Below are 17,995 nucleotides of genomic sequence, written 5' to 3' on the forward strand. Positions count from 1 at the left end.
TTGGGCTCACTGTCTCAAAGAAATGCCACTGTTTGCTATTTTATGGAGGAGATTAAAAACTAATTTTTGTTAAGCCTGTGGTACTTAAAGGGAAACAGCCCAAAAGGTATGCACACCAGGAGTCTGCCCAACAGCATCTCACTTCTGTAAGAATCTTTAAAGTTTACAGTTATTTAAGAATTCTCTCAGCTCTCATCAGATCCTTCATAAAAGAAAATTTCAGGATACAAAATAAATCAGTAGCTGAATTAACCATGGGTCTTTTAAATGCCTTGCAAGGCTGAAAAGGAGAGCGAGACAAGACAAGGAAAAGCTGTACTGACAATGCTAGTAAAACACTCTGGAAAGGAGTTGGGTCAAGCACACATCAAAAAAGAGAAATTCAGGACGCCTTCCAAGGTCTAATAAAAATTACCATTCCTTAAGCACTAGACATGGTCCTAAGGATTGTCAGTGATTATTTCATTGTCATCATCAAAACCCTACAAGATAGATTTTAGCCCCTCATACATCTAGTGAGTGACAGAGCAATAATTTGAATGTTTTCATGATTCAAAAACTCTCAAATTCATGTTCTACTATAAAATGGGTCTCATGATTGTAGAATTTCAAAAGCTTCTTACATAAATAGTATTGTCATCCTATCATAAAGGAATGTTTGTAACAACTTCCAAAGGAAGTCTTTCTTCCTCTTCAAAACCCTAAAAAGGAAGAGTTAAGATTCTCTGATGCTGTATGTATTCTCTGATTATGTAGTAAATCTTCATCCCACATATCCTAATAAAACGAATTACCTTCATTCACCCTAATTCCCAATCCGAGGGAGCCCTACAGAATTCCTTGGGATCTGAACAGAACTAATTCTAGAGTAACAACAAATACACATTAAGCTTCCATAGCCTGACTAGTTTTTTGCCTTACCAAATTTCAGCAGCTAGGGCTAGACATTGTGGGACCCCACAACCCAAGATTGCAAAGTGCTAAGAAGAGACTTCCTTCATTTAGGCAGAAGGAATTGACTAAGATCTGAGGCAGATTCTCTATGGCTAAGATGATTGAATCACAACATCTAGATACCCCATCCCATTTCCAAGTTTAATAACTAACTAATCCACTCATAAGGCTGGATCCATAGGAGGGGTTTCCATGGCAATAAAAACCTGTTGCCATATTTCTTCAAGTTGTCAATCTCTATAATGAGATGTCAACTGATATCATCAGATATGATAATGCAAGTATTAGATAATGCAAGTATTAGAGGAAGGAAATAAACAAGGATACCTAGTCCAAAGGTATCTGGAATAAACTGTCCATTACTATTGTTTATATACTTTTCTTTGTGAATTTTAGGTTTGCAACACTTGCTGGTATTTATAAGAAGGAATGTACAAATCACTGTTTTCCTTTTCATAATACCTTGCCACCTAATGAAAACAGTAAAACTTATCAACACTGGCTAATGAAACTTTAGGGAAGTGACAAACTGTAATACACTGGATTTTCTTAAACCATATTTTCCCCAGAGGCAGAATGGATATGAGGACACAGAATTCTGAATTACACTATTAGCTTTTATTAAGTAAGAATTTGAAACGTCCATCTTCAACTGAAAGACTACAATAGTAAAAGTAACTACTTATACATAGCAGGTAGTCAATAAATATTTAAGCAAATGATTTAATGAGTTAATATACTGCATAACCCCCCCCAATTTTTCCAATATAAGTAATCTAACTGAACTCATAAACCTTAAACACAAGGTATCCATATAGCAAACTAATATTTTAAAAATCAAGGTTTTTTTCATATAACAATGATCTTTTTTAATGCAAAATATGCATATGAGAGACTTGGAAAAAGAAAAATCTTCTTATATGCCATGCTCTAAAACTCTTCACTTGGGATACCTCTTTTGAGAAAAAAGAATAGTCAATTAATATACTCTGGAAGAAATTTCTTCAGAGTTAGACATAATATGGGTGTCAAATGGAGACACAACAGGAGACTGTCAGATAAATCCCTATGAAGGCAAAGTAGCCAATCTTTTCTCAGTAGATAGACAGAAGCAATTATGCCCTGAAAGGCCTTCAACAGACATAGTTGGTCTATCTCCAATTCATGATAGTCAATGACCATTTATAGTATAAACTAACGACTGGTAACTTTTATCAGTTAATAAAGTTAGTATCAGTTAGTTGGGCTAAATAGTAAATGCTCAAGTTTTGTGGGCTATACGGTCTCTTTAGAAACTACCTAACTCTGTGGCTATACTCAGAAAACAGCTACAACCAACATGTAAATGATTGAGTATGGCAATATGCCAATAAACTTTCTTCAGGGTGTGAATTTGAATTTCCTATAATTTTCACATGTCACAAAGCATTCTTCTTTTGATATCTTTTCAACTATTTAAAACTTTAAAAAAACCAATCTTAGCTTGCAGGTCAGACAAAAACAGACATTGGGCTGCATTTGGCCCATGCACTGTAGTTTGCCAACCCCCATAATACAGTGAAAATAATTCAGCTACAGTTCACACAGAGAACCTTCTAATCTTCCTCCCCCAACTCAGGAAATAAATAAGGAATAAAATTTGGTTTATCTTTAGAGTTTGTTTCAACGACAGTCCAGAAGTTACTCTGAATAATATTCTTGATGTTGTGTATATGTATGTATATTTCTCCACACATATCTCCTGATGCATAGAACTTTGAAGAAGAATGAGGCAGGCAATGAGTCTAAAAAGGAGGCAAAGATCAGATCATCATGAAGGACCTCACATGGCTTGCTAAGGAGTTTCCATTTTATCCATTAAGTGATGAGTCGCCACAATAAGATTCTGAAGAAAAGAATGACATGATCAGATGGCCATGTTAGAAAGATCACTCTGGCAGCAAAGTACCTATGGAAAAAAGGTACATAAATTTGACATTAAAAAGTAAAGATGTCTACAGGGCAAATGGATTTTTTTTAAACATACCAACAAGATTATTCACTATAATGCAACTACTCAGTTTAAATGACATCAGAATAGGGGCAACATGGTGCCTTAGTCGGTTAAGCATTCCAACTTCAGCTCAGGTCATGATCTCACATGGGTTTGAGCTCCGCATCAGGATCTGTGTTGATGGCTCAGAGCCTGGAGTCTGCTTCGGATTCTGTCTCTCCCTCTCTCTCTCCCCCTCCCCTGCCTTCTCGGTCACACGTGCGCTTGCTCTCTCAAAAATAAACATTAAAAAAATTTTAAAAATATGGGGCGCCTGGGTGGCTCAGTCGGTTAAGCGTCCGACTTCGGCTCAGGTCACGATCTCGCGGTCCGTGAGTTCGAGCCCCGCGTCAGGCTCTGGGCAGATGGCTCAGAGCCTGGAGCCTGTTTCTGATTCTGTGTCTCCCTCTCTCTCTGCCCCTCCCCCGTTCATGCTCTGTCTCTCTCTGTCTCAAAAATAAAAACGTTAAAAAAAAAAAATTAAAAAAATAAAATAAATGACATCAGAATATCTCAAGTTCTGATAAAAAGGAAGAGGTTTGAGAGATAGGATATATATACTATGCACTGGATAAAGGCAGAAGTTAGTATTATGGGGAAGAAAAGGGTAAAGCAAAAGCATGATTAAAACTAATACCAACTTAATTTTTTTGTCTCTTAAACTCAGTCAAGTTTACCTTCAACTATTCAAGGACAAACAGAAGCTGAACATAATAAGATATTTTTGTAATGTGTGGCCCATAAAAAAGCAACTTATCTCACACTAAAAACATCCACAAACACAACTTTCTAAAGACTTATATTTTTGTTAAATAAAATAAACTGACCTAATAATTTGTTTCCAGAAATAATTGTGGTATTGTAATTACTTAGAGATTTCTGGAATAAGAACAATCCCTATCAGAAACTTTTTCCATTTATTGCAACCTTACCCTGGTTAACCTTTTAAAATTTAGGCCCCAATTTTTTGTTCTCCATCTAATATTACCTGGAATCTTAAATACTCGAGATAAAATACCTCTAAAAGAAAGGAAAAGGGCCATTGGCTGGAAAAATAAAGCTATAAATCTTTAAGCTCTTTTTTTTAACCTATTTCTTTCCATAGAATCTTCTTTTTTTTAAGTTTATTTATTTTGAGAGAGAGAGAGAGAGAGAGAGCGAGCAGGGGAGGGGCATAGAGAGAGGGAGAGAGAATTCCAAGCAGGCTCCATGCTGTCAGCGCAGAGCCCAATGCAGGGCTAGAACCCACGACCATGAGATCATGACATGAGCCGAAATCAGGAGCAGGACACTTAACTGACTGAGCCACCCAGGTACCCCTCCAGAGAATTTTAAAGAGACTCACCAGGCATAGGTACCCTCCATCATCATATAAACATCTCAACTCATTTTTTTAAAGTTTATTTTGAGAGAGAGTGCACACGTGAACACACACACACACACACACACACACACACACACACGGGGGAGGGGGAGAGAGAGAGAATCCCAAGCCGGCTCTGCACTATCAGTGCAGAGTCAAATGCTGGACTCAAATCATGAGATCATGACCTGAGCTAAAGTCGGATGCTTAACCGATTGAGCCACCCAGGAGCCCCTCATTTTTTTATTGTAAACAATTTTCATGTAATACAAAAGATGCTACTCAAACAAGCCAAGTGACAGTTTTCATGGTATTATAACAAAGACTATTTATTTATACAGTATATTTATATAGTGCCTTCTCTCCAAATAATAATAGTATTTGTTAACTACAGGCACTCAGCAGATATGACAACGCTGAGCTTCAATTCATTCACAAAGGGGAAAAAAAAGTCCAAATAATTAAACTAGTTTCCAAACTATTTTATATTTGTTACTTTGGTCAGACTAGTACTGGAACAGCAAACAGCCATCTGCAACAGCCTGTTCTAGCTCCCTGAAATAAAATCTTGGAATCCTGAGTAAAAATATTCCAGCTAACATTCTGTGATTCTGTGTAAGTACATTCAACTACTATGCCTAATCAGTATGTCTCAGAAATTCAATTTTAATTATATTGTAAAGGAAACAAATATGACAAGGAAAGAAATTTGATGCATTTCTTTTAGGCACACTTGTTCTACCTTACATCTAATCAGTATCAACTACCCTGATATTCACTTTTTAGAACTAGCATTGGTTTAGTGTACAATAGTCCCTGCTAATCCACCCACAGTCTAGAAGCTCCTCCTTCTGATACTTAGTCAGAAGGTCAATAGTAACCTAAGGCCACATCACACTGCCTACATCACTTCATCCCATTACACAGGCATTTTATCGTCTCATGTCATTACAAGAAGAGTGAATTCAATCAATAAGGTATTTTGAGAGACTACATTCACACAACTGTATTACAACATACTATTACAAGTGTTCTATTTTATTGTATTTTTAAAATTTTTTTAATGTTTATTTATTCTTGAGAGAGAGAGAGAGAGAGCATGAGCGGGAGGGGGCAGAACGAGAGAGGGACACAGAATCTGAAGCAGGCTCCAGACTCTGAGCTGTCAGCACAGAGCCTGACCCAGGGCTCGAACTCACAAGCTATGAGATCTGACCCGAGCCAAAGTCAGGCATTTAGCCGACTGAGCTACCCAGGCTCAACTGTTCTATTTTATTATTGTTAATCTCTTACTATACCTAATTTATAAATTAAGCTTTATCATAGGTATGTATTTATAGGGAAAAAAACATCGTATATACAGGGTTCAGTACTATGCACAGTTTCAGGCATCCCCTGGGGTCTTGGAATGTATCCTCTGAAGATAAGGGGGGATTACTGTACTTCTTTCTAGGCTTACTTTCTTCCCCATTCAAAATAATGCACAGAGAGTCATTCAGAAAATACGAAAACAGGGGCACCTGGGTGGCTCAGTTGGTTAAGCGTCCGACTCTTGAATTTTGGCTCAGGTCGTGATCTCACAGTGGTGGGATCAAGCCCCATGTTGGGCTCTGCATGGAGCATGGAGCCTGCTTAGGATTCTCTCACTCCCTCTCTCTGTCCCTCTCCCACTCGTGTGCTCTCTCTCTCTCAAAAATAAATAAACTCAAAAAACAACCTTATGATAAAGATGCAAACATCAAATTAGGCTTTATAAGTGAAGTACACTAAAAGGAACTACCAACCAACCTAAAATACACAGCATGATCAAGTCTATGACAATTTATTAAATATACTAAAGTACATAAATATACATCCTGAATAAGTCTTAGCCATAATCAGTAGATTACCTTGCATTCCCTTAACAACACATGTATACAAAAATACAGAAATGTTTGATTATATGAGACATGTGAATCACAGAATGGCAGTTTGGCTTAAAAAAGAAAATAATTGTTACAAGTAGAAGAGGTGATATTCTTTACACGTTTTTATAAATATTAGTTCATATGTAATATATATAAAAAAATGTTTAAGTGTGAGAAAAATCTAAGCCAACAACTGTTGATGGAAACAGTAAAATATACATATATGTCCAATCCATTTTTGTTACTTTTTAAAATAAAATAGAGATCAGGGGCATCTGGGTGGCTCAGTCAGTTAAACATCCAACTTTGGCTCAGGTAATAATCTCACAGTTCATGAGTTCGAGCTCCGCATTGGGCTCTGTGCTAACAGCTCAGAGCCTGGAGCCTGTTTGGGATCTGTGTCTCACTCTTTCTCTGCCCCTCTTCCGCTAATGCGCTCTCTCTCTCTCTCTCTCTCTAAAATAAATATTAAAAAAAATCTTTTTAATAACAAAATAGAGATCGTAAGAGTGTGAATAGATAGAAAAAATAGATAATTCCTTCTTAATTTTCCTTGAGAAAGTTACAGTAAATTTACTGGTGCTCTTAAAGAGACAGTAGTTAGTTGTGTGTGCGTGCGTGTGTGTGCATGCGTGCGTGTGCGTGCGTATAGTACTATCTCTTTAAAAGCACCAGTAGGGTGGCTCAGTTGGTTGAGCGGTTGAGTGTCTGACTTCCGCTCAGGTCATGATATCGAGGTCCATGAGTTCCAGCTCGTCAGGCTCTGTGCTGACAGCTGGGAGCCTGGAGCCTGCTTCGGATTCTGTGTCTCCCTCCCTCTCTGCCCATCCCCCGCTCAAGCTCTGTCTCTGTCTCTCAAAAATGAATAAACACTCAAAAAAAATGAATAAACATTAAAAAAAATTTTGAAAGCACCAGTAAACCTTTATTGCACACTATGTACACACACACACACACACACACACACACACACAAACCAACCTACCTGAAAGTAACTTTCTACCTCTAAAGTTCCCCCCAAAACCAACCTCCATCACAAACATCTCCTTAACCACATAAAAAACACTGATACTCCTCTACTCATAATTCCAGAGATAAATGACAAAAATAAATTCCAGAAGAGAAATGTTCATACTACAAGTAACTGTAATTTTGGTATATTTGTAGGCTTAATATTTATGCATCTTACTACTTACTGAATTGAAACTCAACTCTTCTGCTTGCTAGCTAAAGCTGATTCTTGACTGTCCTATGCAAGTTACTGAACATCTCTGTGTTTCAGTTTCTCATCAGAAAATGGAAATAACCATACACACCTCACAGGGCATTGAAACTGGTTAAAACACGTGTAACAGGACTGGCACAGAGTAGGTGCTACATAAGGGTGAGCCATCACCAGTAGTTCTCCTACTAGTGATAATACTCCACCATCTTCCCAAACTGAAAACATTCTGAGAAATTTGAATTACTGACTAAAACTAGATACTATTAAAAACAGACATCAAATCTGGAGCCTAATTGACAGTAAGTTTAAAGCCCTGCAACTCTGAAAAGATCACTAAGAGATCCACGTAACACCCCTGTCAAGAACAGTAGGAGAGCAGTTTTCCCAAGTGCAACTATCAATTTCTTCCCTTACACAAGGGGGCAGTGATAACAAGAAAAGAATGGGGCTCTGCAACACCTCTTCCTACAGACAGTAGGGGGTGGCAGTACACACGGCTTCCAGTCAGAACAAAACAGGAAGACCCAACAGAACTGCTCTTTATTCTCTTCTGGCCCTCTCCTCTCTGCTTTAGCCCCAACATCGCCTCAAGGTGAGTAACGTATCTACAGAAAACACTAAAACCCAAATACTAATCACCAAGGAAAATCCAGTTTTGTCTTTGAAGCAAATGATCCCTCAGTGGCTGAACTGTGCATCCAGGAGGAAGCCAATCAGTATGGATTTTCAGATTATCTGGCAAACTACTTACTGTTATTATAAGAACAACATTCAGGCAAGTAATTCAATTTTTCTACAATAGTCACAACATAAAACACTATAATCTCAACCATTAACTATATCCTAATGAACACATCCAGATATTTCTGCTGGTTTCACAGGACACAGACACTCCTTGGACATACATGTGTAAGTTATATTACACAGCTCATTCAACTATCTTTTGTTACTTCTGAAATTCCAGCTATTTTCTGACAATCCTCTCAAAACGCAGATGTTCTTCTTAAATGGAAGTCACAATGTTTCGCAGCATGTGGGTAATTTTACAGGGAAAGAGAGAGACAGAGAGAGAGAAAGAATATTTAATATTTGATTCTTGGGCTCTCATTCCTAAGATGATGTACCTGAGAAACGCTGCAAGAAGTGCTCCACTGACAGTATCCATGTTGCTGCTTTTTAGGCTACATTTACTGTATTTTTCCCCCTGTCTTGCCACCCCAACACCAAAAACATGCAAGAATATATCACTACTGTCATTCACTGTACTTAACCACTGCAATAGCTTTTGGCTCCAACCCCTCAAAATGCCTGAAAATTTATCCCTTTTGTTCACCATATTGTTTTGTTTTCCTCATTCCAGATATTTTCACCTGTGTGAAAAGGAAGACAGAGACACATAGGAGAAAAAGAAAAAAAAAATCCCTTTGCCTAATGATCTTGAACTCGGAATTATGGTCAAGATGTGGTGGGGTGTTTTTTTGTTTGTTTGTTTATTGTTTTTCTTTTCCTGGAGAGGGCAGAGAATAGAGTGAAAGACACCCAAAACACCCAATCTTCCTAATGTTAATTATCATTGTTTATGTTTTGTGAAACCCATTTTAAACATTCCACAACTGAAATAAAGGACAGGATACAATTATATCACAGCTCTACAAGCTGACGGCGAAACCTGGAATTATTTTAGCCCTATTTTTCCATCTCACAACCAGATACAGTATGCTTTTTTTTTTCTTTCACGTGGGTACATACTATATCTCAAAAAAAATAGCATATCACAGCTCCTCTCGAATTCCTGTGATAAAATATCTAGCAATGAGCCTATTAATCTTTTCTTACACTACATCCCCTTTCCCAGGAGAGACTGTTAATATCACTAATAACACTTCTACCATGAATTTCAATGCCACACAGGCCAACCCACCCTGCGCCTTACCTGGCACATTTCACAACTACTTTTTATGCTGCATTCTGGGGGCACATTTTGCAACTCGTTCTGCACCACATTCTCTGCCACGTTTAGCAATCTGCCTCGCATCTCATCCTGGGTCCCCGTCATCCAGAGACTCTCCTCGGTGCCAAATTCCTTGACACCTTCGGTGACACTGAAGTAACCAACCCCGGTCCTATCTGAAGTCACCCTGGGTGCCACATTTGGAGCCAACCTTCCCCACGCCTTGGACACCGGAGGCACTTCGCTGCCCGTTTCGCTGTCTCCCCGCTCGCCCCCGCCCCTCTCCCTGGAGCGGAGGCATTGAAGGCGAACGCCCCTGTCACTGAGGCGACCTCTCCTTCCGCGGCTCCCCGGTGTCTTACCTGCCGCTTTGAGGGGCTCGCTGCACCTCGGGGTCAAGCCCCAGTCCCCGGGATCTCCAGTGAGGACCGCGCCGCCCGCCGGCGCCGCCCGCGATTCCCAGAGCACCTCGCTGCGCTCCGACGCCCGCGGTGGATCTGCGCCCCGGAAAGGCGCGGCGGGGCCTCGAGGCGGGCAAGCGCAGCCCGCGGCGGTCGTCCTGTCAGCGGCGGCGCGGGTGCAGGCTCTCGCCCCTAAGCGCGGCGGCGGCGGCGGCGGCGGCGGCGGCGGTGGTGGTGGCGGTGGCGGTGGCGGCGGTGGCGGCGGCGGCAGCGGCGGCGGCAGCGGCAGGCGCCTCGCTCCGCCTCGCGCGCGGCACAGCCAGGAGGTGAGTGCGAGGGGGATGGGAACGGGGGCGGGGCCGTCCGGAGGAGGCGCGGAGGGCGGCGGCGGGAGGGCAGCGCCGGCAGCCCCGAGCCCGGCGCTCGGAGTGCTCGCAGCTTCCCTAGCCGGGCGGGCGGCTCTCGCGAGGCGGCTGTGCCAGCGGGCCCCGCCGGAGCAGCGCGCCCAGCAACCCGCGCCCGGCCGGCCGCTCGCTAGCGCCGCCGCCGCGCCGGGGGCGTCACACCCTCCCCGGCCGCCCGCAGCCCCGCCCCCTCCGGGCCCGGGTGGGGAGGAGCGCGAGCGCGGAGGGAGAGCGCGTGCGTGGGGGCGCGTGCGTGGTGGAGCGCGCGCGCCCCCGCCCCCTCCACAGTTTGGGGGTGGGGAGCGGCTGGGAACGAGAGTGAAAACCGAACCCTTCCCTGGGCGGAGAGGTTGGGCCCTGATTCTGCCGCTCTGTGAGGTCTGGGCATTTCTCGTTTCCTCAGGGGGCTCTGACCGGTGGGGTCGAGGGCATTTGGTGGGGAAGAAGGATGGAAGCTCAATAGCAGACAAGGCCCTAAATAGTTCGGCTCCGCCCCCGAAGGGGTGATGTCACTCTCGAGGTGCTGCTGCTGTCACGTGCGCCCACTTCTGGGCCTGTCCTCCCTCGTTCATGGCCAGAACGTTCCTCTAGATTTCCCCCGCTTCAGTCACCTTACGTACACCTCACTCCCGGAGTCCTCAAATCCTGCATATGTCGGTCATTATTTGCCTGATGCTCAATTGTAATCTGTAAATTGCTTCAAATGCCACAGTTGGCTGTGGCGGCAATCAGAATGAGGTGCAAAACCAGCGATGGGTGAGCAGGTGGGTGGGGAGGGAGGAGAGAGAAGGGAGACTGTGTTATCTAGAACAATTGCTGAAATTTCACCAACCATGGCTTGGGAGCCTGATGTGAAGTTGTGAGGCTGCCTCTGTCCCTGCCAGGCTGGACAAGAAGTGATGTGGTTTTAAGAGCTAGTGCGCAAGGCCCTGAAAGCCACCACATTAAAGCTTCCCGGGAGGTTTTACTCCCATTACCCTCCACCTGGATCTTCTTCCTTTTTTCCTTTCCCTTGCATCATAAAACCACATCAACGGTGGAAGATATTTTTTCGTGTGCTGTAAGATGATGCAACGCAATCACTCTTATGTAGTCTGCCTGGCTAATCTTCCCTTCCATAAACTGAGAAGACCTTTCGTGGTCATCTCTGTCCTAATGAGACGCCATGATTGGAAATAGAAACCCCAAATTAACCTCAGTCGAGGAGAGGAACCTATGTCTGTGGTGTCTCTAAGATAGTTTTATCTGTTTGCTAACAGTTCTTTGAATCTACTTCATCCAGGAGTTTGTGGGTTTTTTCGTTAGTATTATCTCAACTAATACAAGAAATTGCATATGAGGCCATTCCCAACAGCTACCCTCTACAGTGAATGTTTGAAAAGTTAGAGCTAGAACAGCTTTGAATACTGCAGCTAAAATGGCAAGGTGAAGGGTTAGTATATGGATTTTTTTTTAATGTTTGTTTATTTATTTTGAGAGAGAAAGTGGGAGAGAGAGAATCCCAAGCAGGCTCTGCCACTGTCAGCACAGAGCCCAATGCATGGCTCCATCTTGTGAACCATGAGATCATGACCTGAGCCAAAATCAAAGGTAGGACTCTTAACCGACTGAGCCACCCAAGCACCCCAGTATACGGAATCTTTTGGTGATAACGCCAAAAACTTAGATTACTCTAGCAATAACCTATGTATCTATGGCGGTAAACACATAGTAGTGATTACTAATGGGGGAATTGACAGAGGGCAGGAGGGAGCCTTCTCTGTTGGCAGAAAAGTTTGATATCTTGATCTAGCTAATGACTACAAGGGTTAATATACATGCAAAAAGATTTATTCATACACACAAAGAGGCGCTACAACATCATCATGATTCGAGTCTGGAAACCTGGGTTTAAATCTCAGTGTCACCCATCTCTTACCATCTGTGTGACCTTAAGTCTCCAAGGCTTTTTTTTCTTCATCTACTTAATGTGGGTGATGATACCTCACAGGAAGATTGTAGAAATTAAATGAAATTATCTTTGAAAAATACTAAGCACAGAGCCTGGTATGCAGTAAGTGTTTAGGTGAGCAGTAGCTATTGTTATTCTTCTTACACTCAGATTTACTCTATTCAATTTTCCTTTGGTTTTTGTTGTTGGTTTTTTTTTTTATTTTAAAGATTGCTTTGTACGTCATCCTTTGCCTGTGAGTTTCACTGAAGCTAATAACATTCCCTTCCTGCAAGAAATAACAAAAGGCAGTCAGGGGTGTAATGTGTCAGTTTTCAAACTAGTTCAGGTGGCAGTACTTAGAAATTATTGTGCTCATTGTGGAACCCCATGAAGTATTGATAGATTTAATTCTGCCATATGGACATGACACAATTTTACTAGCATTGAATCTGGCTGTATTATGTTTATGCAGATCTCGCACATATTTTTTTAAAGTGCATTTTTAAGAAATAATAGGTCTGTGTTTTTCCTTTAAAATTTGTTTGCAACTTTTCACAAAGTAGGAAGTACCAAAAGTTTAATAACAGTTCACAAAATGAAAACCTTTAAGTCCATTTTTCCTGGAAATTAGAAAAACACTGTAATTGTTCAGTTTTAGCAGCAGAGCTCTCTTTATTGGATTTTCCCACAGTAAGCTCTCATAGCTGTGACCCACAGGGTCTCTTGCTCTGATGAAGTGAGTAACTCTGACTCACTATCCTCATCATAGTCCCAAAGATCAGTCTCCATTTCCTTTGGCTGACCTTTCCCAAATCCCATGTTCACACTGAGCAATGTGAGTACCCACTGAATGAACTCACTGCCTTGCTGTCTTGATCATCCAACATGATTCTATTCAGCCCATTCTCTTCCACATAGTACTGCTGTTAAGTCTTGCAATTTGCTGCCGTGCTCTAACTTCATGGAGGAAATGCTCTGTCCCTGACAGAGGTAAGGGTAGTGGGGTGCTGTAGGGATGATGAGCAACATTGTTTAGAGAAGCCACCCCTATTCTCAGCTCTTCTCCTGATTTGCTTTTTGTCAGTGATACCTGAAATCCTGAGAATGCTGTTTTTTAACTTACTAAAAACCCATTCTAGTCAAGATGATAATATTGTCTATAACTTAAATTTGGAAACATAACGTGTGCTATGTAAGAGGAACATGCAAATGTGCATGAATTAGCCCACCCTTACCCTATACTGCTCAACTTGTCAGTGCCATCTATAGCAGTTAAATTGCCCTTTTTTGGTGTCTCAACTCTGCACACTCACCTCTGCGTATGTCTTCCCATGGCAACTCTAAGTCTCTTAAGTAAACCATCAGGCTCACATTGTCTACCCTTTTCCCTCATTTCTCTCCCTGTTGAATAAAGAATAGTGACATCAACCATTGACCACCATTGATTGATTGCCTACTGGCTGCAAATGCTTTACTAAATGCCCTATATATACTACCCCATTTAATTCTCACAACATCCTATCAGTATTATCTCAGTTTTATCTCGGGGCCAGGGGAGGTGGTGAGAGGTTAAATGACCAGTTCAAGATCACACTGAATGGTGAACAGAGTCACAATCAACCCAAACAAACTTTGTCCTCTGTCAGCTACCCTCAGGATAATGCTGTATAAAATATAAATGAGAACACAGAATACATCATTTTAAAAATGTGAACAATATTACACAATGAAAGGTATGTCTGAAAAGTTGATGTAAAAGAGATTTTTCTCATTGATTGTTTTTCATAATCTGATTTCTTTTTATCTGTAGTTGATAACTTCTAATTCAATAGCTTCAACATTTTCCTCACCAACTCCCATCTTGGTCTTTTGATGAATATTTAATAATTTCAAGACTAACACTTAAAAGTATTTCCACACAGAGGAGCTACTACTTAAAAAAAGTTTCTAGTAAATCTCTTTTTTGGAAAGTGAAAAATTCATGTACAATATTAAGAAACAAAATTCCATATATTTTTACACTGACAGTTATAAACACTTGACAAGTATTTGTGCCTGCTGTATGCATATAACTGTGGTTAAGTGCCACTGAGCATATTTAACTAGTTTGAGAGATGTCTTGGCTACTAGAACCTCCTAATCTATTTAGAAAACAAAATGCTTTAAACATTTAAATATTAAATTGCCAAAACATGGGTAAAACAGTTCTGTAACAATTCATAAAAGGGAGGGAGATAACTTTGACTGGAATGATATGGGACTGCTACTTGAGGAAAATAGAATGGGAAAAATATGTAAATGGAAAGAAGGAAGGACTATTCCAGGAAGAGCCCTAGAGAATCAACAAAAGTTTAAAACAGGTAATAAGTATAACAACTCTTAGGTCAAAGAATGAACCCCTTTTGGAGGTTAGTTGCTTTCTTAACAAAGACAAGCATTGGTGTGAACTACAAATAAACATGATGCAACCTAAAAAAAACAAAAACAAAACAAAACAAAAAAAAACCAGCCAATAAGCAACAAGTGTAGATGAATAGAATGGTATTTACTTATTAAGAGATAAAACATCTGGTAACATCTTACCAACATCTGGACCAGGACTGAACTGCAGAGAGTATTGCCCAGAAAAGGAGGCACCGTGAAGTCTTTGAGCAGAACAATGACAAGAAGACAGTGTTCAAAGCTTTGTCTAATGGGTGGATTTCAGCAAGGAAGGACAAGTGATAAGGATATGGTTAAGAAGATATTACTATTTTATGAGCTAAAGAAGGTGACAGTTGATAGTCAAGAATTGTGGCAGTGGAAATAAGAATAGTTCCAATAACCATTGTGTGGGAAGAATTAGCAACTTTCTGAATAACTGGATGCGGGGGTAAAGAAGACTGAGAAAGCAAAATACAGCAAGATGACAAGACTGTCTAGAAGACAAAAGCAGAGGAGTCAGAAGGACTGGTTTGAAAATGAAGACAGAAAGATGGTGTTGGCATATTTTGTGTTTGTAGTACTTTATTGCTTCTGAATTACAAATCACTCAAGAATCTGATGGAATCAATGGATCCTCTCTTTTAGGAAAAAAATTATTCATACCTATACATGCTATGTATTTGTGATGAATACCCTTGGAATTAACAGCCAGAGTACTCTTGTCCCAAGCTTGGCCCATCACAGCCCTTTCTGGAATTTTTGTACTTTATATTCAAAGGATCAAATCAATCTTTCCCTAGTAGCTTAAGGTATGGAAGCTGTTGGCTGATCTGTTTCCTAACACATGAGCCTGAGAAAGGGAAAATGCTTAAATGCAGAATGAGAGAAGAGAGTGTCTTATAGAGATAAACAGAGGTCAGAAGTGAGAGAGAGAACATACCCTAATGGCATCTGAGGCCATGGATCCATCACATTTCTATGCTTGGATTTCAGGAGATAACCTAGTCCCTTATTGAAATTCCACCACGATTAAGCTTCTTTGAGCTGCATTTCTGCCATTTATATATGAGAGTCCTGATTAATTCAGAAGTCAAAGATATTAATTGAAACCTACCCATGGGCTCCAGGTAAGAATTCTTGATTTAAGATAATGGAAAGTCACCCAAGTGGAAATAGACCAGTAAACTGGTGGAATTTAGATAAGAAAGGGTAGAAAATGAATATTCATGCACAGGGAATATAGATAGCACAGGTATTTAAGAGCAAGGACCTAAGACCCAGACTGCGCCCAAATCCTAAATTAACTATTTACTAAATGTATGACCTCAAAAAAGTTATTCTACATTTCTAGATCTCAGGTTACTTATTTGTGACTTGGGGATTAAATACTATACCCATCTTATAGGGTTGATGTGAAGATTAAGTTGTTACATGTGGAAGTACCTGGCATATAAATAGCAAGTCTCTATGGACTATTATCATTCGGTATAATAGGCCTATGCCTAGGCTTTTTGTATATGCTACATTATTTAATCTAATCCTCATAAAAATATTATTATCATCATCAAGGGTATTTATTGTACCCAACACAAAAGATGAGGCCACTGACCCACCATTAATAAGTCATGACATTTGAGTTGATTCTTCAATATTCTACGGGTTTTATTGAACCTGCCAGACCTTCACTCAAAGCACCTGAGTAGTTACAAGGTTGTTAATAACTATTAGGAGAGGCCATTAGAAGCAAAGGGAGAATGATTGGCCTTTACAGAGAATGACCACACAATCTTGGTTTAGTACCACAGCCCTTATCAATTAGCCATGAGTAAAAGTAAACGTAAGAATATGGTAGAGTTGTGTAACTTGTCTTTCTCTCATATAATGGAATACACTCTATTTCTTTTTAATCAAAAGAATCTTTAGATAAGAAATTATTCTTTTTAATATAAGGGAATTGTAGTTTTGTTGGTGTGAAACATAGAGAGGTTTCGATTCAATTGGACCTTAGCTCACACATCTGAGGCCCAATTAACATTTTGTCAGATTTAGTCAACCCAACCTGACACACAGTGTAAAAGGAACAAAAGAAAGAATTCAGGAGAATCAGAATTCAGCAGAGGAAAAGAAAAAGAGGCATTTTAATGTTACCAATGTAACCATTGTAATGGAACTTCATTTATGTGGAACTTGATTATCTGACAATCTCATCTATCTGGAGCACAGAAAAGACCCAGGGAAATACAGGGGATGGAAAAAGACCTCCACAGAAACAAAACAAATCACCAAAGTCCATGCCCTAAACATCATACTCATTACTGCTAGAGATTCACTGAAGCCCTTTCTCAGAGGCTATTAATTTTTACTTGGATTCGATTTTAAAAGACCTGGCAATCTGGTTTCCAAACTCATAAAAAATTAAAAGCAGTAAACTAGAAGAGGGAGGAGAAACTATCGCATGCAGACATGCAGATAGCGGTGAAAAGAGAAAGCTGGAAGTCTTAAACAGGGCAGAGAGAGATGAGAAAAAAAGGCATAAAAATTGAATTCATGATCAAAAAACACAGCAATTTAGTGCCTTTAGCATAGGAGAAAACAGTCCTACATGCTTCCATAGGCCTCGGGGAAGAAATTTTAAAAATTGTTTCTATATTAACCCTGAGGAATCAAGAAAATTAAATTACATTCAGTATAAAGACATTCCCTGAGTTATGCAGCACTCAGCTTTATGTAAATAGTTCCATAAGGCACATAATAAAATTGTGAAGATGTGAGAGATTTTATATAGCACACTGAAAAATGTAAAGAAGTCAGGTGTACAAATGAACTGTCCAAAGAAAGAATGTAAGGGCAGAAGGTGCAAGTATAAGGAGATAATGGCCTTCCATGGTCAGTCTTACATGGTTTTTTTTCCCACACAGACTCTCACTGCATCAACCTGGGTTATGACACTGCTATTGTTTATGCCCTATTTTGTTACTTTCTAACCATGTCCAAAAAGTGACTAAGAGGAAGAATGCAGGACCAGTTTGTGAGAATAAGTACTTTGAATAAGAGCAAAATATTAAAACTTTAAACAAGTATGAAGTTATTTTCAACTTTACTGTTATGTCATCCAAGACTTTTCAGGGAATATATTATGCATAAGATAGAGAAATATTACTTATAGTAATATATTATAAGAAATAATCCAAAATAGATCAATGATTTATGCACAAAGATGTTCATCATGGTAGTATTTAGCATTTTAAAAATCAGAAGCAATCTAATTTACCAGCCTTAAAGATGGTTAAATAAATTATGACACATAAATATTTATTGGACAATTATGGGACCATAAAACTATATTTTTAATTAGGAAACTTGTATGGCAAAATATTAAGTTAAAAAACAGAATACAGAAT

The 17,995-nt window shown here is 40.1% G+C and overlaps 2 protein-coding genes across 8 annotated transcripts in view; one reads left to right on the top strand and one right to left on the bottom strand.

The window, feature by feature from the left end:
- The window catches only part of TANC2 (tetratricopeptide repeat, ankyrin repeat and coiled-coil containing 2), a 364,297-nt gene extending 354,367 nt beyond the window's left edge, over positions 1-9,930 (bottom strand). For 6 of the 7 annotated variants that reach the window (XM_058703494.1, XM_058703493.1, XM_058703491.1 and 3 more), the window contains exon 1: positions 9,795-9,930. The gene's annotated coding sequence lies outside the window, so the exon portion shown is untranslated. Of the gene's footprint in view, positions 1-9,414; positions 9,524-9,794 lie in introns of those variants that run through there. The other variant, XM_058703487.1, reaches the window with a different exon arrangement.
- LOC131496945 (uncharacterized) overlaps positions 1-17,995 on the top strand; it is a 53,705-nt gene that overhangs the window by 14,616 nt on the left and 21,094 nt on the right. Inside the window, exons 2-4 of the mRNA XM_058702822.1 lie at positions 8,056-8,073; positions 9,502-9,577; positions 9,859-10,159. Of these exons, the coding sequence (XP_058558805.1) occupies positions 8,056-8,073; positions 9,502-9,577; positions 9,859-10,159 (395 nt within the window). The remainder of the gene's footprint in view (positions 1-8,055; positions 8,074-9,501; positions 9,578-9,858; positions 10,160-17,995) is intronic.

This window comes from Neofelis nebulosa, chromosome 16 (assembly GCF_028018385.1).
Source record: "Neofelis nebulosa isolate mNeoNeb1 chromosome 16, mNeoNeb1.pri, whole genome shotgun sequence".
In the NCBI taxonomy this organism is placed as follows: Eukaryota; Metazoa; Chordata; class Mammalia; order Carnivora; family Felidae; genus Neofelis; species Neofelis nebulosa.